Source organism: Castor canadensis, chromosome 6, assembly GCF_047511655.1.
Source record: "Castor canadensis chromosome 6, mCasCan1.hap1v2, whole genome shotgun sequence".
Lineage (NCBI taxonomy): Eukaryota > Metazoa > Chordata > Mammalia > Rodentia > Castoridae > Castor > Castor canadensis.
In genome coordinates this window covers 84,814,053-84,836,533 of record NC_133391.1, presented here as the reverse complement: position 1 = coordinate 84,836,533, position 22,481 = coordinate 84,814,053, and the positions used below count along the sequence as shown (strand labels likewise).

Here is a 22,481-nt window from a genome sequence, read left to right as displayed (position 1 = left end):
GAAAGATCTGTTGAGAAGATCTTTCTCAACAGAGAAAGGCTGTTGAGAAGAATGTATATTATGCTGCTGCCAGATAAAAAAATATTCTGTAGACATCAGGTTAGTCCATTTGGTTTATGGTGTCATTTAGTTCCAGGATTTCTTTGTTGATTTTTTTGTTTGGATAACCTATCTATTGGCAGTCAAGGGGTATGAAAGTCTCCCACTTCCACCGTGTTGGCATCTATTTGTGCTTTTCTGTCCTTTAGTGAATGTTTTGTGAAGTTGTATTTACTGACATTGGGTAAATATAGGTTGATAATTGTTACTTCCTTTTGATGTATTGATCCTTTTATTAGTATGAAATGTCCTTCTTTGTCACATTTGACAAATGTAAGTTTGAAGTCTTCTTTGTCTGATACAAATATTTATACTCCTCCCTGTTTTCATGGACCATTAGCTTGGTAAGTCTTCTTCCAGACTTTCACCCTAAGCCCGTGTTTGTATTTGTCAATAAGGTAGGTCTCTTGTAAACAACAGATTATCAGGTCTTCCTTTCTAGTTCAATTTGCCAAAAAAGTGTCTTTTGATCTGGGAGTTGAGTCCAGTGACATTCAGTGTTAGTATTGATAGGTATGTGGTTATTCCTGCCATTTAGTTGTTTAAGGATTTGAGTGTGTACAGCTGAATCATTGCTACTCTCTGATTTTGTCTTTTCCTGTAATTTAATACTTTCTGCCTTTATTTATTTATTTATTTATTTATTAGTTATTCATTTATTCACATGTGCATACATTGTTTGGGTCATTTCTCCCCTGTGCCATCCTCCCCCACCCTCTTTCCCCCACCCCCCTCACAGGACCTACCTGGAACATCCTGTCTTCTTGTGATTCTGTTTGCTTTCTTCTTCTGTTTGCAGAATTCCTTGTAGAATCTTCTGTAGTGGTGGCTTGGTCATATATTGTTTTAGTTTCTTTTTATTGTGGAAGATTTTTATTGCTTCATCAATTTTGAATGATAATTTTGCTGGGTAGAGTATCCTAGGGCTGAAGTTATTTTGATTTAGTGCTTGATATACCTCACTCTATGCCCTTCTTGCTTAAAGTTTCTGTTTCAGAGATCTGTTATTTTCATGGGTTTACCTTTGTACTTTGTTCTTTCTCTCTTAAACCCTTCTCTAATCTCTGTAATTTGTTGTTTTAGTGATAATATGGTGTGGTGGCATTCTATTTTGGTCAAGTGTGTTTGGTGTCCTGAAGGCTTCCTATAACTGAATGGGCAGATCATTCTCCAGATTTGGGAAATTTTCTCTTATTATTTTATTGAATATATTACATTTCCCTTTGGCTTGCATCTCCTCTCCTTCTTCAATGCCCATGATTCTCAGGTTTGGTCTTTGGAAGGAGTTTCTAGGTTCTTGCATATTCTTTTCACAGGTCTTGAGTTGTTTGACTAAGAATTCTGTTTTTTCTTTAATTTCTATTCTATTGTCTGAGATTCTGTCTTCCACTTGTTCTAGTCAGCTGGAGTGGCCTTCCACTATGTTTTTTCTTTGACTAAAGGGACTTTTTATTTCCAGGATTCCTGTTTGATTCTATTTTCTGAGAGTTTCCATATCTTTGTTCAACTCCTCTTTTATGTTTTGTGTTGTCTTCTTTAATTCATAGATCTCTTTTTTTTATAGGTCCTTTGTTTCACTTTGTTGGTTGTTGAAGTCCTCTCTAAGTACATTTATTTGTTTCCGTGTCTTCTCATGTTCTTTATTTTTGGTGTCTTGAAATATCTTGAGTGTATCTTGTACTTTCTGGTTAACTATGTCTAGTATCTTTTCCATGAGTTTCTCAGTGCTTTCTTCTATGGTTTCCTCTTTGAGGGATTTTTTTGTGGGCTTTACTGTGCTCATTAGTGACATTTATCATTGTTTTGTTGGGGTCAGGAACTGGGTATCCATTTTCTTCATTTCCCACCAAATCCTCTGTTGAATTATTTCTTTGAGGTGTGCAGTTTTCGTCCCTTCTTCTTCCCATCACTCCACTTGGTGCTATATAACTATGTTCTTGATAGGGTAGTTGGTGGTTTTAACTTCCTGTTTTCTTTCACTTGATTCAATATTTGTGTTGTGACTGATTTGGTTAGCTAGGTTGATGTGCTCTTTTTTTCCGTGGCATGGAGGTAGAAATTAGCAATAACAAATTCACTGGTTCAGTGCCAGACTAGTTTTTTACATTTTACATAGAAAACCCCTTGGAGATAATACCTATTAACAGTTGCAGTTTGGGGTGTAATGGTTATTAGGCTAGAGATAGAAACTTAGGTAATTAGTAAAGGTGGCACTAGAAAGGGGGGTAGGATAAGAGGTATGCAGGCTACTCTGTTTTGTGGCCCTTATATGTGTTATAGTGTATTTCCACTCTTGTAGTGGATGTTGCTTTCTTCAGGGATTGCAGGGTGTTAGGGGTGTGTACAGTTGGTACAGTAGACTAGTCAGCAGATGATGAGTGTGTATGAGGTAAGAATAGTGTGGTGACAGGTTGGGGAAAGACAGGAGAGGGTGTTGAAGGCAGGGACAGAGTGGATGAGATGGGGCAGAACGAATATTTGGGAGGGTGAACAATGGATTGTAGCACAAAGAAAAGGGGGAAGTGAAGAAGATAAGAATAGGAATAAGAAAATTGTGATGATAAACTTAGTAAACCAAAACAAAACAAAAAACCCACACCTGTTACAGCAACAGTAAAATATTCAGTCTGCTTAGTAAAAGATCTGGAGTTATTCCTTTGGTATCCATTCCTGGTATTGGTGGTTGATAGTCTGGTTTCGTGAGGAAGAGTGCTGCCTGTCTTGTTGGACAGTTTGCTGTGGAGACAGCTGGAGGTTTTGTTTTATTTTTCTTCTTTCCTTGATCTTATGGGCTGTCTTTTACAAGTGGGAGCTCTGATGTGGTCCCATCAGGTGACTGGCTTGTGAGTAATACTTGGTTCCTTCTGTCCACAGGGCAGGTTGCAATTGGGATCTGGGGAAACTCACTGCCAGTTGTTCAGAGGAAGGTGTTGAGGACTGTTCTTGTTTTTGCCAGGTGGCAGCTGTGTTGCCCTACAGCTGCAACTCTGTCTAGTCGACTCCTCCCCCAGCAAGGTGGGGAGGAGTTTTGAGTTCAGTTCAGTTTTTGAGTACCACCTTCTGTCCCATGAGGGACAGCTCAGTGACCCACCACTGGCCCACTTTGGAAGCTTGGCTTGTTACTCTATCCCTGCTCTCAGCCTTTGTTAGTTTTCCAGCCTTCATTCACTGAGTATTCAGCTCCTTGCCCCATGCCTGTTCTCTGGGGCAAGTTCAGTATTTTGCCCCACTCCTGCTGTCGGTGTTGGATTGCAATTCGCTGTTTATGCTCTTCAGTTTGTTGGGGAGGGAAATCAATCTGCCCAGGAGCTGTGCTGGATTATGTTCCTGGGCATAGGTAGGGGTGTCATGCATGGTAGGTGTTGCTCACCAGTTTGTTCTGCAGGTATGAGCAAGCAGCTTTGGAACCAACTGGCAGGGAAAAGAGGTGTGCTGCATCTCTTAGTGTGGCAGAGTATAAGAAGGCTTTCTACAGGTTAGGGGTCCAGATATAGCACTTTCATTCTGATTGATGCTCTGTCTTCTGCTTATTGAGAGAAGAAAAAAAGAGAGAGAGAGAGAAACAGCCACAGGGCTTTTTCTCCCAGGGCAGACACATCCTGCTGGCTGTGCTACACTGGGATTTTTCCATCTGTTAGGTGCAATTCAAAGGTGTTTTAAGGGTCAATCCTTGAATTGTATGTGCACCTGATGTTATGGTGATTAACATTTTAGGTAGAAGCAATCAGAATTAGCCAAGTGTAGGTCCAATATCTCAAGGTGGTTTCTGGAGCCACAGAGCTCAGGAATTCTGATTCCCTACTCTGGTTGCCATCTTGGATCTCTCCCTGCCATTTTTCTTCCTAGGAAAATCACTGCTTTCCATTTTATAATTAGCAAATCATTATGTTTGAGAAAAAAGAAAACTGTGTTCATTGAATATGTTTTATAATTCAGTGAATATATGGGAATGTTACTAAGTAATGAAATAAAGTTTGAGTATTGTAGTAAAATTTTATTTGTGAACATAACATATAAGCAAAAAGTTGGGATAGGATATATATATATATTATATATAGGGATAGGATATATATAATTATATATAGATATTATATAGAGATATATAATATTCTATATAATTATATATAATTCTATAATATTATATTCTATATAATACCTATATATTATATATATATCTATATATACATGTAGACTACAGTATATTGTTACTTGTAATAATTTAACCATAAACATGCATGTAGATATATTTAATGCCCACTATATGTATTTCAGAAAAATCCAGAAAGAATTGATGTGAACAATGATAAATGGAATGCTAGACATTTTTTTGGTCACCTCATGCTTCAGGTTTTAAAAATATTTTTATTAGCCTATATCAGCTGTATAGGGGGTTTCACTGTGACATTTCTATATATGCTTACAATGAAACTTGATTAGATTCACCCCTTCCATGATTCTTCATCACCACCACCCCCACTTAAAAATTTCAGTGAATTTCATTGTTCCATTTTCATACATGCAAAGTACATGGACCATTTTCTCCCTCTCTGTTCACCCTCCACACTCCCACTGGCACCTACCTCAAAACAGAACCTGTTTTATATTCCTGTCTTCCTTTTTTAAAGTGTACATTAACTGTTCATAGGGATTTTTCCATGGTATTTCATACATGTAGGTATTGTACTTTAATCAGTTTAATCCCCTCTGTTGTCCCTCTGTCTCCCTTCCCTACCTATTATTCAGCCATTTTCAGTGAAAGTCATTGTACCATCTTCATACATAAATGCAGTGTATTCTAATATTATTCACTATCATTCTTTTCCTTTCTTGACTAAACTCAGAAAGTCAATGTTTTTCTTTCTTCAAACATATGACATGCTTTTATGTAGTTACAGGAGATGTGTCTTTTGTGTTTCCAGTGCTAGAAACCATTTTTTAAAGAAAATTATGTTGTGTTGTTATTTAGATAGGTGTTCTGTATATTTTCTGAATACAAACTTGTTATTAGATATAAGTATCGCAAAAAAAAATGTTCTCCCATATAATACTTTGCCTTTTCTATTTTAAGTGATGCCTTTGGAAGAACAAGTGTTCATAATTTTGATGAAGTCTAATATTATTTCTTTCTTCTATGGTTAGTGGTATTTGTACCTATAAAATCTTTGCTTACTCACTTGTTGTGAAGATATCTTCCCATGTTTTCTTCTAAGACTTTTACAGCTTTAACTTAATATTCAGATTGAAAGACTATGAATGTGAACTATTATAGTTTGGTTAAAACAGTTTTGTTGTTTTGTGGACCTATCTATCAGAGGGTGATAACTGAGTATTTGCCACATAGTATTTCAGAAGATAAACTACTTCAGATGATTGTCCAGGACATTTTAAAACCATAGCTCTGTTTTTACTTCAACATGGTTGGATGTTTGTTGCGACTCATATTATAGGTCATACTTATGTTTCATGTTATGTTTATAATCGGTGAATACTATAACATTAATAGAAAACTTAAATCATGAATATACCATTTCATTATCGCTACTGCTCCCTCCTCCTCCTTCTTCCTTCCCCTCTCCTTTTATTTCAGTTATCTTCTTTCTTTCCAACCCCATCTCTTTTTTTTCCTTGCTCAATTTCTTTATTCTTCCACCTCTAAAAAAATCTATTTGCTTTCCTAACAGTATGGTACTGTGTGGTTTAATACCCGAGACATTTTTTACACCCTGAAATATTGCCTATGTAGTAATCGGTTCTTGAGATCATATAATAATAAGATCTTCTTTTATAATGGTATATTTGCATCACTGGTCTTATGCATCCTATTAATAGTGAAACTGATGTTTGTTGCTATATTATGCTTCCGGAAATTACTTGGGAAAGATTTGTGACAACATGCAGTGTAATAGAATGCTGTAATTCATGGCCAGTTTACATGTCAAAAAATTAGCTCTTGGTAACATCATTCATGTAGAAAAATAATTCTTTTAAGTTCAAGTGAGAATTGAAAATTTTCCATTGGAAAATGAAACTTATTCATGTAGTTACAACAGAACATTTTTGCAATGACAAATAATAGCATCACCAAAGCTTTGCGGTAGGAAGAATGTACATGCTGTGTTCTAGTTACAGAGATACTATCATTTTGAAGGTTGAGATTTCTGAGAGAATTTTGCTGTAACATGGATTATAATATCCTATTGTGTAGTAATATTTCTTAAGACTGTTTTACAGCATCTTGAGGTTATAATTTCTTGTGTTGTTTGATTGAATGATCTGAATGAAATATCTGTTCAGGTATGTTTTCCAGTGCCTCAAATGCATCTTATAGGAAATGCACTGTTGCTTGCCTAAACAACGGTTCTTTTTCTTTCTTTTTGCCACAGGATAAGAAATGGATTCTTAATCATGAAGATGTCACATTGGGAGAATTACTGGGCAAGGTATGTAACTGAGCTAAAGAACCAAAAAATCTTACTATTTACTGTGAACACTTTAAAGTTTTTTCTTTGAAGTTTTTCTTATATTCTAGCACATAGCAAGGCATATTACACATTTGTTTGGAAGAACACAATACCCTGTCTTTTATAAATACTATCACTATTCATAGAAATAGAAGTGTGAAAATCTTTGAAAGGCTTCAGGGTGATTATTACATTTTAAAAATAGTGTTGGTTTGCTTTCTCCTGTAAGGACCAAAAGCCATAATAATTTTATTACAGTTAATAAAACCAGAACTATTTAGCTGAGATTTGAAAACAAACTATGAGGTAATAAAAGATTAAATAAATACCTATTTTATAGTATTATTGTGTTTTTGGTTATATGTGATAGTTCAGAAAAAGTAAAGTACCCGTCTTTCAGATTTCAGGGCTATGTATAAAATTACAGTATAAAATGTTGCAATATTATTTCAAGGTAAAAATAATATAGGTAAGACATGATTTAATATAAATATCCATTTTGTAACTACCTTTAACAGTGATTAGAGAGGGCAACTGGGTATAATGTAAGTTCCTTCTCCTCTAGTCTAGCTGAAAGCATCTTCTAAGTCATTGACCATATTAAAGCATAATATATTTAAAAATCAAGATAGACATTTGCTCACCAAATAGCGTATTTGATTAAAGTTAGTCTCACTTTGTTTCTGGTTGAATTCCAGTGGATTAATTTGTTTGTCAATAGCTTCATTAGGGATGTTTCCATATGAAACTTTGAGTTGAGTTTAGCTTCTTGGTGCACTGTGAAAATAGTGTAGAATACAGATATTTTTGGAAAGCTATCATATATAATTTCTGAGTGCCCAGTGTTAGACTTAAATAAGGCTCAGCATTTTACATAACATAATACTTTTTTGATTGCAGTATAAACTTGATAAGTTGAGTGTTTCTCCCACTATTAAAAAAAAGTCTTGGGAGGGATCCAAGATGGCAACTAGGGTGCAGAAGCGGACAGCATGAGCTCCATAAATCAAAAATCTTGCTGAGATGTTCGAGCCACACATGGCAGATATAAAGCATCAAGAAGAATCAAAACTTCAACACCCTGAACCCCTAGCCCCCGTACAAAGCTTTTCCAGTCCAAGTTACACTGAGAAAACAGAAGGGCTCCTGTGCTGCCAGATGCTGGCTCCAAACCTGCTTGAGAGACATTCAGCAGACCAACATTAGTACAGCTGCTCGCTACAGACCTGATCTCTGGAACCTGAGGACAAGCCACACCTCACTGAGGGAGGAATTGACTAAGCAGATGCCGCTGAAAGACAGAAGAAAGTCTGACGAGACTCCCAACCACCTGGGGAGACTAAGATAGAGCCTCTGCTTAAATACCAACACCAAAACTGGATGCTGAAGGAGTAACACCAGAACTACTAAGGCTGAAATTCTATTGTTCCTGAATCTGAAGTTTTTTTTGTGTGTTTGTTCATTTTGTTTCTTTGTTTGTGTTTGTGTGTTCATCATTTCTCGTTGATTTCTTAGGTTTTGTTGTTGTTGTTTTGTTTTGTTAGTTTTACTATTGTGAGTTAGTTAATACTAAATTACACCCAGACCAGGGACAGAAATAGCATGCATACCCAAAACCAAAATTTAACCAAGGGAAAGAAAACAGGTGACTGAAACCACAAATAGCCTATCAAGAATGTAATCACACAGTACCAAATGGAGCGATGGAAAGACAAAAAAGGGGTGGAAACCATTCTCCCCCTCCAAAATAATTTAATACAGGATTAAGAGGGAAATGAAGAAAACAGATAACCAGTTCCAGACTCCAACAAAACATGGATAAATGATGCCAAGGAACCCAGAGATGCCAACAAGAACATCCTCAAAGAAGAAATCCTGCAAGTAATCACTGACAATTTCATAGCGATATTACTAGACATGGTCAACCCAACACATACAAGAGACACTCAAGAAATTCCAAGATGAAAAATAAAGAATACGAAAGATGCAGAAATGAATAAATTGAATAAATGAACTCATAGACACTCTACATAACCTCCAAAGTGAAACAGAGAATGATATAAATAGAGAGATAAATAAAATAGAGACAAAAATTTACAATATTAAAGACATGACCCACGATATGGAAAACCTCAGAAAAAAGAATAAAACAAATACAAAAAAAAAAAAAAAAAAAAGGAAGGGCACTCCAGGAGAAGAACAAGCAGAACATAGAATCTCAGAACTTGAAGATAAAATGGAAATTAAAGGAAAAACTGAAGAGCTATTAGTTAAAACAACTCAAGACCTGTGAAAGGAATATGCAAGAACTCACTGACTCCATCAAAAGACCTAAAAACATATATACACTCCAACACAGTGGTAGTGAGAGACTTTAATACCCTCCCATCACCAATAGATAGGTCATCCAAACAAAAAATCAATAAAGAAATCCTAGAACTAAATCACACCATAGATCAAATGGACCTAGCTGATGCCTACAGAATATTTCATCCAACTTCTGCACAATATACATTCTTCTCAGCATCCCATGGAACCTTCTCCAAAATTGTTCATACCTTAGGGCACAAAGCAAGGCTCAGCAAATATAAGAAAATAGAAATAATCACATGCATTCTATCTGATCATAATGCATTAAAAGCAGAAATCAACAAGGACAACAGTAAAATAATGTAAACAATTGGAAGCTAAACAACACATTCTTTAATGATCAGTGGGTCATTGATAAAATAAAAGAGAAAATTAAAAGGTTCCTGGAAGTTAATGAAAATGAAAACATGATCTACCAGAACCTATGAGACACAGCAAAGGCAGTCCTAAGAGGAATGTTTATAGCCATGAGTACATATATTAAAAGGTCAGAAAGATCTCAAATCAATGACCTAATGCTACATTTCAAACTCCTAAGAAAACAAGAACAAGCAAATCCCAAAGCAAGCAGAAGGAGAGAAATAATAAAAATAAGGGCTGAAATCAATGATATAGAAACCGAAAAACCATACAAAGAGTCAATGAAACAAAAAGCTGTTTCTTTGAAAAAAATAAATAAAATTGAGAGACCCCTGGCAAACCTGACTAAAATGAGGAAAGAAAAAACCCAAATCAGTAAAATCAGAAATGCAAATGGGGAGGTAACAACAAATACCACAGAAATCCAGGAAATCATCAGAGACTACTTTGAAAACCTATAGTGTAATAAATTTGAAAATCTTGATGAAATGGACAGATTTCTAGATACTTAGGACCTACAAAACTGAACCAAGAGGATATTAATCAATTGAATAGATCTATAACACAAAATGAAATTGAAGCAGCAATAAAGAGTCTCCCAAAAAAGAAAAGTCCAAGACCTGATGGATTCTCTGCTGAATTCTATCAGACGTTTATAGAAGAACTAATACCAACTCTCCTTAAACTGTTCTACAAAATAGAAAGGGAAGGAACACTGCCTAAAAACCAGTCAAAGATACCTCCAAAAAGGAGAACTATAGGCCAATTTCCTTAATGAACATCAGTGCAAAAATCCTCAATAAAATAATGGCATACTGAATCCAGCAACACATCAGAAAGATCATACACCGTGACCAAGTCAGCTTCATCCCAGGGATGCAGGGGTGGTTCAACATATGCAAATCTATAAATGTAATATAGCACATTAATAGAAGCAAAGATAAAAACCACTTGATCATCTCAATAGATAAAGAAGAAGCCTTCAACAAGATCCAACACCACTTCATGAGCTCTAAGAAAACGAGGAACAGCAGGAATGTACCTCAACACTGTAAAGGCTATGTATGACAGACCTATAGCCAACATCATAGTTAATGATGAAAAACTCAAATCACTTCACCTAAAATCAGGAACGAGACAAGGGTACCCACTATTCCACTCCTATTCAGCATAGTACTGGAATTCCTAGCCAGAGCAATTAGGCAAGAAGAAGAAATAAAAGGCATACAAATAGGTAGTGTAACTGTCAATATATTCCTATTTGCAGATGACATGATCCTTTATCTTAAAGACCCAAAAAACTATCGAAAAACTCTTAGACACCATAAACAGCTACAGCAATGTGGAAGGATACAACATCAGCTTACAAAAATCATTAGCTTTTGTATACAACAACAACAAACAAATTAAGAATGAACATATAGAAACAATTCCATTTACAATAGCCTCAAAAAAACTCAAATACCTAGAAGTAAACATAACAAAGGATGTGAATTACCTCTACAAGGAGAGTTACGAACCCCTGAGTAAAGAGATCGAGGAAGACGACAGAAGATGGTAGAATCAGCATAGTAAAAATGGTTATACTACCAAAAGCAATCTACATGTTCTGTGCAATTCCCGTCAACATCCCAATGACATTCATCACAGAGATTGAAAAATCTACCCTAAAGTTCATTTTGAAACACAAGAGCCCGCAAATCGCCACAGCAAAACTCAGCAAAAACAGCAATGATGGAGGTATCTCAATACCCAACTTCAATGTATATTACAAAGCAGTAGCAATAAAAACAGCATGGTACTGGCACAAAAACAGACATGAAGATCAGTGGAACATAATAGAGGACCCCCGATATGAATCCACATAGCTACACCCACCTCATTTTTGACAAAGGTACCAAAAACATGCAATGGAGAAAAGACAGCCTCTTCAACAAATGTTGCTGGGAAAAGTGGTTATTCACCTGCAAAATAATGAAACTATATCCATGTTTATCACCCTTACTAGTATCATCTCAAAATGGATCAAGGGTCTTAATATCAGACTGGAAATTCTACAGTTAGTACAGTAAAGACCAGGGAATACTCGAGGTAATAGGTATAGGCAATGACTTCTTAAATAGAACTCTAGCAGCTCAGCAACTAAGAGAAAGGATGGACAAATAGGACTTCATAAAATTTAAAAGCTTCTGCACAACAAAAGAAATGGTCTCTAAACTGAAGAGACCACTCACAGAGTGGGAGAAAATATTTGCCAGCTATACATCTGACAAAGGACTGATAACCAGAATATGCAGGGAACCCAAAAACTAAACTCTCCCAAAATCAATGACCCAATAAAGAAATGGAGAACTTAACTGAACAGAACTTTCTCAAAAGAAGAAATTCAAATGGACATAAAACACGTGAAGAAATGCTCACCATCTCTAGCAATAAAGGAAATGCGAATCAAAACCACACTAAGATTCCACCTCACCCCTGTTAGAATAGCTGTCATGAAAAACACCAACAAAAATAGGTGTTGGTGAGCATGTGGGGGAAGAGGAACCCTCCTACACTGCTGGTAGGTATGCAAGCTAGTGCAACCACTCTGGAAATCACTATGGAGGCTTCTTAACAATCTAATCATAGGTTTGTGATATGATCCATCAATCCCACTCCTAGGGGTACACCCAAAGGAATGAGACTCAGGTTACTCCAGAGGCACCTACACACCCATGTTTATTGCAGAGCTATTCATAATAGCCTAGTTATGGAAACAGCCAAGATGCCCCACTACTAACGAATGGGTTAAGAAAACGTGGTATTTATACACAATGGAGTTTTACTCAGCCATGAAGAAGAATGAAATCGTATCATTCGCAAGTAAATGGTTAGAACTGGAGAACATCATCCCAAGTGAGGTTAGCCAGGCTCAGAAGACCAAAAATTATATGTTCTCCCTTACCTGTATACTTTAGATCTAGGGCAAATGCAGCAGTGTTGTTGGATATAGATCATAAGGTAAGGGGAGAGCACACACGGGAGGAATGTGGATAGGTAAGAAACCCAAAACTTGAAAGTGTTTGATGTCCTCAGTGCTGTGGAACTAATAGAGTAACTTCAAAATAACAGAGGTAAATTTGAGAAGGTGAGCAGGAAGTAGTAAAGAGGGCAGGTAGAGGTGAATCAGTTTGGGTTGTAATATACTTGTGCATGGAAGCAATGCTAGGAATCTCTCTGTATAGCTATCCTTATCTCAACTAGCAAAAATGCTATGTCTTTCTTATTATTGCTTATTTCTATTGTTCAAAAAAATTGGAGAAAAGGGCAGAACAGGTTCTGCCTTGAAGAAAAAGGAGTGGAGGGGATAGAGTGGATGCAGAGGGTAGGGGGGAGAAATGGCCCAAACAATGTATGCACTTATGAATAAATAAAAAAAAAAGGAAAACTGCACATAGGGCACACAGGAAGTCTTTATAATGTCTTCTCAAATTTTCTGTAAAATAAATCTATTCCAAAATAAAGGTTATTTTAAAAATCACACACACAAAAAAGAGTCTGTAATATATGTAGAAACAGTAGATCCTGTTGAAATAATCTACTTTGTAGATTTTAAAAAATTGATTTATTAGCATATTATTGCTGTTTTGGGGGTATATTGTGACATTTACAAAAGTCTTCACAATATATCTTTAGTTAGATTCACCCCCTCCATCTTTCTCCTTTATTCCCCTCCCCTTCTTATTAGAACCTTTTCAATAGGTCTTATGTTCCAGTTTCATATGAGTGCATAATTCTTCTACCACATTCACTATCCTTCACCCTTTCCTTATGTTTCCCCCACACTGGTACCAACCCAACCTTCCTGTCTACTTTTTGTGGATTTTTATCACTTATTATTATATATATCTTTTTCAATTGGAAATATCCAATTACAATTGGAAAACACATTTTTATTGGCTATTAGTGCACTTATTTAGTAAGTCAAGTCTAAAGAACCTTAAGCTAAAAATAGCAACTGATATATTTATTTGCTCTGTAGTGCTCTCCTAATTCTTAAGGAAATACTCCTTCTTTCTGTTGCTCTTAGGTAAGCCTGTAGCAGTGATTGTGTCAAAAATTATTACAAAATTTCAGACATGGTACCATAATGTCTGTAATCCCAGCTACTGTGGAAGTGGAATCAGGAGGATGGCCAGTTAGAGGCCAGCTAGAAAAATGTCAAGGTGGCCCTATCTCAAAAACAAAAGGTCTGGGTGCATTCTTAAGGGGTAAAGCACTTGCCTAGTATGTGCAAGACCCTGGGTTTATTCTCCAGCACTGTAAGAAAAAAAAGTGTATATATATATATGTTATGTTTTACACTATATGTTTGTATATACAAATAAATTAATTTCTATGAAATACAATTAAATATAAAAACAAAATCACTTACTGAAATAAAGAGAATGATGTTGAAGAACAGATTTTTTAGTACTAAGGAAAATATTTAAATGATTTTTCAATATTATATTTAATTAGTTTACTATGTAAAATATGGGTTATCAGGAAGACTTTAGCTTCTTATGATGGCAATTTTAAACAATAGATATTTTCTCAGTGGTTAAGCAGTAGCTGTCAGCCTCAATAATGTTTAGTCATTTTTAGAAAAGACTACTAATTTAAGACATTGTATAACCTAACTTCATGTAATATTTTTATATACTACAGCATGATTGTCATTTAATATTTTCACTACCATTTCTGAATATTTATACTGCTTGAGAGTACATGGGTAATTAATTTTGATGAGAATGGACCATGAATTTCAGAAGTCACCGTGGAACTTGGGGTCAGAAGGGAAATAAGAATTGACTAGAAGTGTGTAAAATCTGATGAGAACAGGGAGATGAAGACTAACCTAGGACCAAGATTTTCTTATGATGATTATTGTAAACATCCACCAGAGGCATTGTGAGATTTGTCTTCATGGACTTAAGACCAATAGCAGAGATGAAGTTGTGCCTTTTGAATGGTAGGAAGTGATTAGTGCCCAAAGCTTCATCCTAATCTCTTTGGATGGTGGCCTTAGAAAACATTGTCTTTTTATTAATGTTTGGAGAGTCCCTCCTTGACCACCACTGATAGGAATTAAAGTTCTCTGGGTAATAGAGTACTTTGGTTAATTTGGGGTGTTTTGTTATTTACTTTCCTTGTTTTTGCAAAGATGTACATGTTACCAAGTATACCAAAACAATGAATGTATTTGTATTTTCAGGGAAATTTTGGTGAAGTATATAAGGGTACATTAAAGGACAAAACTTCTGTTGCTGTTAAAACATGTAAAGAAGATCTTCCTCAGGAACTGAAAATAAAATTTTTACAAGAAGCCAAGTGAGTTCTCTAAAGTAATACAAAATATGTACTTATAATTCATTATAGTGTATTTATTATTCATTGTAATGTATTTTAATTAAAACGTAAGTTTGAAAACATCTTAAATTGTGATTTCCTGAAGTATAAGTAAGTACTTTCAACACCTCTTCAGTAAACATTTGTGGAAACACAAAGTCTCTATTTTTCAAATAGACTGTAGATCAACTAGGCAATAATAGTAAAAACCAGACATTAAAAAGCAAGAGTATTCTCTTAAGTCCTTAAGAAATTTTTACAATTGTTTTTATCAAATATACGTAGACATTTATGTGCAATATTGTGATTATCTCTAAAGTAAAACATTATGATATACATAAAATATGCTCTATTCATACATTTAGATACATAATTATATATATAATTATATATGTGTGTCCTATCCTCCTGGGATATTATCACTTCTGTTTTTCTTTGCCTGGTTGTTAGTTTTCTTTTCTGAGAATCTCAGATTTCTTCATCTTAGTGTCTGGTATTTGTTCAAACATTTGGACACTGTTTCTTTTCTAATTGATCTTAGGTGATTTTTTCTCTTTTTTGTTATTAGCTAAAATTTGATGTTCTACCTTGTTATCCTATATTGCAAATAACTAAAACTGTAATTGGTAAAATCAAGTGTGTATAATGAAACATATGGAAAGATAATTTAGACAGAGTAAGTTGGATGGACATATGGGAAAATGGATGGAATGAATGGGTGGATGGATGGATGGGAAAGGGGGATACATGAATCTGTAGACTTCCTGGTGTGAAAAGAAAAGTGCCATGGGAGAATGGAGGAAGTGGGAAGGAGAGAAGTAACAAGTCCAAGGGCATGGACCACTTTCTCTACATTTATCCATTTCTCATCTCCAAGTAAATAGTGATTGCAATGGATTAGATTAGTTGGATACATTTATTAACTACCTGTATAATAAAGTTGTAAGTCTTTTTCATATATATAATTGAAAATTTAGAAAAAATTCTGCTGATAATAAAAGGCATTCTATCATAATTGAACTTCACAGCTGCATTATTTTACAGTTATTCATAGCTATTCTTAGGGTAAAGGCTATGTCTAATATTATTTTCAAAAATATTTAAATTTCTCACTTTCTTTTCACTGTTTCATTGCAAACTAAACGATTTAACTTCTTCTTTTAGAGTGAAATTATAGAATTTCCTTTTAAATATTAAAATTTTTATCACTTAAACATCTGAATGTTGCTTAATAGAGCTATCTGTTTTGTATAATTTCTTTACTCAGCAAGTTCTTATGCAATGACATTTTGTGTTAAAGTCAAATATTCTTGAAACTACCCTTTTAATTTCTAGGAGAAATTGCAAGCTCCAAGATATTGACAGAATGGTACCTTTATCTCTAGATTTCTTTGTCTTTTCATTTACAAATCATTATATAACACTTTTTTCTTAGAGCTTTTTCTGCTTTAGTTGTACGTATACAGAATGTGTATAATTGTTCTCTTTTCCAAAGCTGCTTTTGCATTCTCTCAGGAAAGAATATTGCCGTTTTCACAAAGGACTGAATTTATATAGGATAATAAAAACTAAAATTTGGTAATAGAAATAATCAGTGCAGGTAGGTCTCTGAAGGCTCTAATCTGTTTTTAGCTCATCTTTGGAGTCCTGTGGACACTCAAGTTTATTTTACTTTCAAACTTCTCATTGAATTTTGCCTTTTCCCAAATGACGTCTGTACCGCCTCAGCTATGTTGAAGCCTATGTTGAAACTCTGCTACTCAGTTATTTTTTTAAATCTTTTACCATGTTTCTCAAAAATCTTTTGTGTTTCTATCATTTTGAAATTAATCATAATCCTCAAGAAAGAATTTTTTAAATCTGGCAAAGTGGTCTCTGTAGTGTTAACCATTGTGAGATGATTTGTGTTGTAGTGGCTAAAACAAGATACTTGAAAGTAAAGTAAATAGAAATATTATTCCTATTTAGCATGATTGTTAGTCAGGGCAGGTAACAGTTTTTAAATGTTTAATTAGATTAAGAAGAACTGACTCATTTGCACTTGTTCATGTTGCCAGTATTTATCAGTACTTGCTTACACTTAACATTTGTCATAATTTGGGGTTGTAGTGATATATTAAAATTAATTTATAATTAAAGCATATTCTGCTTGTACACACCATTCATTATCATGGACTAATGCTTTATTCTTATTAAACTGATAAATTATTCTTACTGTTTCCTCTCATCCAGAATTCTCAAGCAATATGATCATCCTAATATTGTCAAACTTATAGGAGTTTGTACACAAAGACAGCCTGTCTACATCATTATGGAACTGGTTCCAGGTAATGCCTTTTGAGACAACTGCTTTATGATATTTTAATGTCATGTTTTATTACTTTTTTATGTTCAGCCTCTTTGATTTCTCCTTTTCAAGTTTCCAAGGATTTTGTATATAACATTTCCTAATAACAAAGAGCTTGTATATATATTCACTATTTTTATAGGCTATGACACTTTGCTGTTTTCTAGAAAATGTCAGCCAACAATTTTTGGAGACGAATTTATTATAGTGTAGTTAACACGTGGAATGCAGTTATAAATAAAGTCAGTCTACTTATTATAATTTTATTCCAGTAAAAGTACTATCTTTTATTTAGGCCTTGTATATCATTTTCCAAGTGCCATCTCCATAGATCCTCTTTTTTTGATAGTTACATATAATAATCTCACAGGGCTTTTAGTTACTTATGAACTAAAAAGTTCTTTTATATGTGGATAAACAAAAGGGTGATCCATCTAGAAATTTCCCTGGTGGCTTTTAGTGCCTCCAGGAATTTTTGTTAACAACTCATGACAACAAAGAAGGACAATCTCTAACTGATAGAATATGTCTTAAAGTTTTCATTCATATACTTTAAGTAAACATAATACAGACTTCACATTAAATACTGCCTGCATAATTTTTCCAGTATTCAGAATTATTGTTCCTGTTTTATATTACTTTGCTTGCTACTGACATTTCTAATATGACCATGTAACTGCAAGATACATGGGTCATCATCGTTCTCACCAAGATGGCATTGCCCATGTTAGGTACATTGTATGTTGGCATGATTTGCACCATTAGTATCTTAATGTGGGTTTCAGTAATCTTATGAATTGGTTAAAAAATTTAAGGACAATTGAATAGCATAATGTTATAATAATATGTACAAATATTGTAAATGCATACTAGCATTCACTTATGTGCACATGAAGCCCTGGTTAGTAAGGAGTGCCATGGAGAAGATTAGATTTGGGAGATGGTTCAAGCTTGATGAGGAAAGGTGGCTTTTCTTACCAGGAATGGCTAGAGGAGCATGGATTCAAATTCCATTTAACAAGCCTAAGATAAATAAAACAAAAGAAGATAGTTTTTTACAAAAGCAAGGCAAGGGTTTATGTATACACTGACTAGTAACCTTTGTTGATACTTTTAAAATGTAATGAAAGATAGAAAATTAAAAATGAACAACCTACACTCAATAATCTAATTATATCCCCAAGCTAACTGATAGTTTCATTTTTGGGTTTTTTTTTTTCCCAGATGTTTAATAAAGGTATCTTGATTTTTTTTTCAAATCCTTTTAATGTAATTATGAGAAAATCATTTTATAGCACTGTTTGTCTTGTCTTTTTCTCTTATTAATGTAACTTGTACTGGCTTTATTGTTTCATAATCAACCATATGCTTCTTCTTTTCCCTTGCACTGACTGTAGAATATTCCACTTAAAAAATTTACATAATTTATCCAACCAGTACTTTGGTTGTTTCTTTTTTTAAAAGAGCACCTCTCAGTAACTTTAGACTTATTATAAAAATCATTTAGAAATAGAATAAAACTTATGGGTAGGGTTATTAGATTCAAGTTGATATATATTGTGACTTATGGTAAATGTATTAGTTTTTCATTGCTGCAAAACAAATTTTCACATTTTAGGAGCTTATGGCTACATTACTTACTGCCTCACTACCTCACTATACTTCTTTATTATCTCACTGTTGTGTGGTTCAAGCAAAATTGACTGGGTTCTCTTCTCTGTTTCATAAAACTAAATCAAAATATCAGCTTGAGCACATATCTGGAGGCTGATCCATTACCAGTCTTGTAAAGTTACCTGCAGAATCCTCTTGCTTGCAGTTATTAGTTTGAGGTTCTTATTTCTAATTTGCCTATCAGCTGTAGTTGTTTCTCAGCTCCTTAAAGTTACTTACATTCTTTTTCACACTCTTTGCATGTTCACAGTGATCACTGGCATGTCAAATCCTTCAAGTGTTTTAATTTCTCTGACTTATGCTTCTATTACTAGCTAGAGAGTACTGTCTGTTCTGATAGAGTTCATATAATTAGATTACGTCCATCTAGTTAATCACCCTACTTTAAGGTCAGCAGTGCCATGAAAGAAAACCTATTTATGAGACTGATATCAAATCACATTTACAGGATCTGGGAATTAGGGTGGGACATGTTTGGAAGGCCATCTTTAAATTCTGCCTATTATAGTAGATTTTGCTAAATTTTATTAAAGGCTGGTGACATTGTAGAATCTGAAGCCATGTCTGGGAAATTTTCATACTCAGTTATATTAAAGCCATTGGTCGACCATATGATTTATTTATTTTTATTTGTTTTTAATTATTGTGCTGCAGGTATATTGTAGCATTTGCAAAAGTTCTTACAATATATCAAATATATCATACTTGAATTCATTCCCTCCATCATTCTCCTTCATCCTCCCCCTCCTCCCATTCCTGGAATAGTTTCAACAATTCTCATTTTTCCATTTACATACATATGTGCACAGTATTTGTACCATATTCACCATCCTACACGCTTTCCCCACATTCTGCCCCCTCCTAATGCTACCACCCCCTTGCAGATGGACCTATTTTGCCCTCTTGTTCTCCGATTTTGTAAAAGGAAAAATAATGACACTTTTGTTTCTCTAAGATATCTATGCGGGGAATTTCCTTGTGACATTTCTATGTATGTATGTATTATAACCTGAATTATAACTTCTGTTTTTCTCCTTTCTACCTTAGTTGCCTTCTTATTGTGATGTCAACAGGTCTAAAAATTCTATATTCATTCTTGTATAGGAGTTCATCAACCATATTCACCTTCTTAACTTCCTTCTTTTACCTTCCCTCTCTCATATTTGACCTCTCCTTCGCATGATCTGTTTTTCATAATATTGCTTATATTTGTATTGAGTCTGAATTCCACATATTACAGAAAACATGCAGTCTTTGGCTTTCTGAACCTGACTAACTTCACTTAAGTTGATATTCTCCAGTTCCATCCATTTACCTGCAAATGACTAAATTTCATTCTTCTTTACGTCTCAACAAAATTCCATTGTGTGTGGAGTTTTCTTAATCCATCATTAGTTGTGCCTCTTGGCTGTTTTCATAATTTAGCTATTGTGAATAATGCTGCAATAAACATGGATGTACAGGTGCTTTTATTGTAACCCGAGACACATTCCTTCAGGTATATCACTAGGAGTGGAATTGCTGGATCATATGGCTGTTCTATTTTTAGCTTTTTGAGGAGGCTCCATACTGTTTTCCATAGTAGTTGTACCATTTTCCATACTGTACCAGCAGTGTATGAGGATTTCTTTTCCTATACATCTTTGCCAACATTTGTCATTGTTTGTGTTCTTGATGGTAGCCATTCTAACAGGAGTGAGATAGAATTTTAACATGGCTTTGATTTGCATTTCCTTTATGGCCCAGGATGTTGAGCAATTTTTTGTGTATTTCTTTGGCCATTCGGATTTCTTCCTTTGAAAGACATCTGTTTGGTTCATTAGCCCATTTCTTCATTGGGTCATTGAATTTTTTGGAGTTTAGTTTTTTGAGCTCCCTGTATATTCTGATTATTAATTCTTCATCAGACAGATAACTGGCAAAGATTTTCTCCCATTCTGTGGGCAGCCTCTTTAATTTGGTGACCATATCTTTTGTTGTGCAAAAGTTTTGTCATTTCATGTAGTCTCATTTGTCAATTCTTTCTCTTAGTTGTTGAATCATTTGAGTTCTATTTAGGAAATCATTGCCTGTACCTATCAATTCCAGGGTATTCCTTGCTCTTTCCTGCACTAGCTTCAAAGTTTCAGGTCTTATATTAAGGTCCTTAAACCACATTGAGTTTGTCTTGTACAGGATGAAAGATGTGGATCTAATTTCAGTTTTCTGCATGCAGATATCCAGTTTTCCTAGCAACATTTGTTGAAGAAGCTGTCTTTCTTTTCACCATCCCATGTTTTTGGTGCCTTTGTTACAAATCAGGTGGGCATAGCTGTGTGGTTTCATATCTGAGTCTTTTATTTTGTTCCACTGGTCTTCATTTCTGTTTTTGTGTCAGTACTGTTATCTTTTTATTGCTATGGCTCTGTAGTATACTTGAAGCTGGGTATTGTGTTACTTCTAGCATTGCTCTTTTTCTCAGTATTGGCTTGGCTATTCTCAGTCTTTTGGGCTTCCAAATGAACTATAGGATTTATTTATCAGTCTCTGTGATGAGTCATTAGAATTTTGATGGGGACTGTATTGATCATGTAGATTGCTTTTGGTAATATAGCCATTTTCACAATATTGATCCTACCAATCCATGAGCATGGCAAATCTTTCCATCTTGTGTAGTCTTCTTTTATTTCTTTCTTCAATGGTTATAGTTTTCCTATAGTATTCCTAGTATTTTATTTTTTTGTGGTTATCATAAATGGAATTGTTTTCCTACATTCTTTCTCAGTCTGTTCATTGTTGGTGTATGGAAAGGCTACTAATTCTTTAAAATTGATTTTGTGTCCTGCTACTTTCCTAAAGCTATTTATAATACCTATGATATTTTTGGTGGAATTTTTTGGGTCTTTTAGGTATAGCTCTTTCAATCTAAATGCATCTTTTTACCCATGCATGATTTTGTAGCATCATGCTTCAGTCATTTGGAAAATACCAGGTACTTAGGCTATGCAAACATCCCAAAGAGTGACACAATTTATTATGCAGTATCAAAAGATCATATTCATTAATATCACAACAAGTCTCTTCAGAAATTAATGGGAAACCATCAAGCTCATAGTGGCAGATACTAGTTTTCTAAGATTTTCATTTGAATTTTATCATTGGCAATTTAAAGCAAATAGACTTCCAAATACTACTAAGAGTCGCCTCTTAAACAGTACAAGTTGGGCACCAAAACATTATCACATGGGCCTGTAGGGGATAATTCAGATCCAAACTATGGTAAACTTACAATTGTTGTGAAAATTTTCTTGAAAATTTGAAACTTCTTACAGCAAACTCACAGACTAATTCAAAATAGTATCTCTGTCCTCTTATAAAAGAGTATAGTAGAGAAATAATCAGGTAGCCTTTATTATATAATTAGAACAGTAACGTATATCTTACATTTGCATTTTTACAGTTGTCAGAGCACTTTGATTAACATTGTTCTGCCAGACGTTATTGCTATCTCCATTTATAAATACATTAAGTGAGTTTCAGAAATAGAGAGTTTATAGTCACTTATCAACATCAGCTAAATAGAAAGAGGGAAAATCATGCTCTAATTTTATTATGTCATTAGATTTATAAATGGGGCAAAATATATAACCCTTTTATTCAATGAAAAATTTAATAAAATGCCCATACAAGATACTCCATGCATGAACACATAGATGCCCTGTTCCATAATTTCTCAACCTTGTGTACAGTGATGCAAATAGATTTTCTCAGCAAACACAAAAATTTTTGTATGAGTTACTTTTCTCTACTGAGAATTA

General features: G+C 34.5%; 1 protein-coding gene across 12 annotated transcripts in view; it reads left to right on the top strand.

Moving 5' to 3' along the window:
* Fer (FER tyrosine kinase) overlaps positions 1–22,481 on the top strand; it is a 486,842-nt gene that overhangs the window by 314,445 nt on the left and 149,916 nt on the right. For all 12 annotated transcript variants that reach the window (XR_012449076.1, XM_074076987.1, XM_074076984.1 and 9 more), the window contains 3 exons: positions 6,483–6,539; positions 14,530–14,645; positions 16,896–16,990. Coding sequence is in view for 11 of the 12 variants with exons in the window: in XM_074076987.1 (XP_073933088.1) it covers positions 6,483–6,539; positions 14,530–14,645; positions 16,896–16,990 (268 nt within the window). In the remaining variant the exon portion in view is untranslated. The remainder of the gene's footprint in view (positions 1–6,482; positions 6,540–14,529; positions 14,646–16,895; positions 16,991–22,481) is intronic.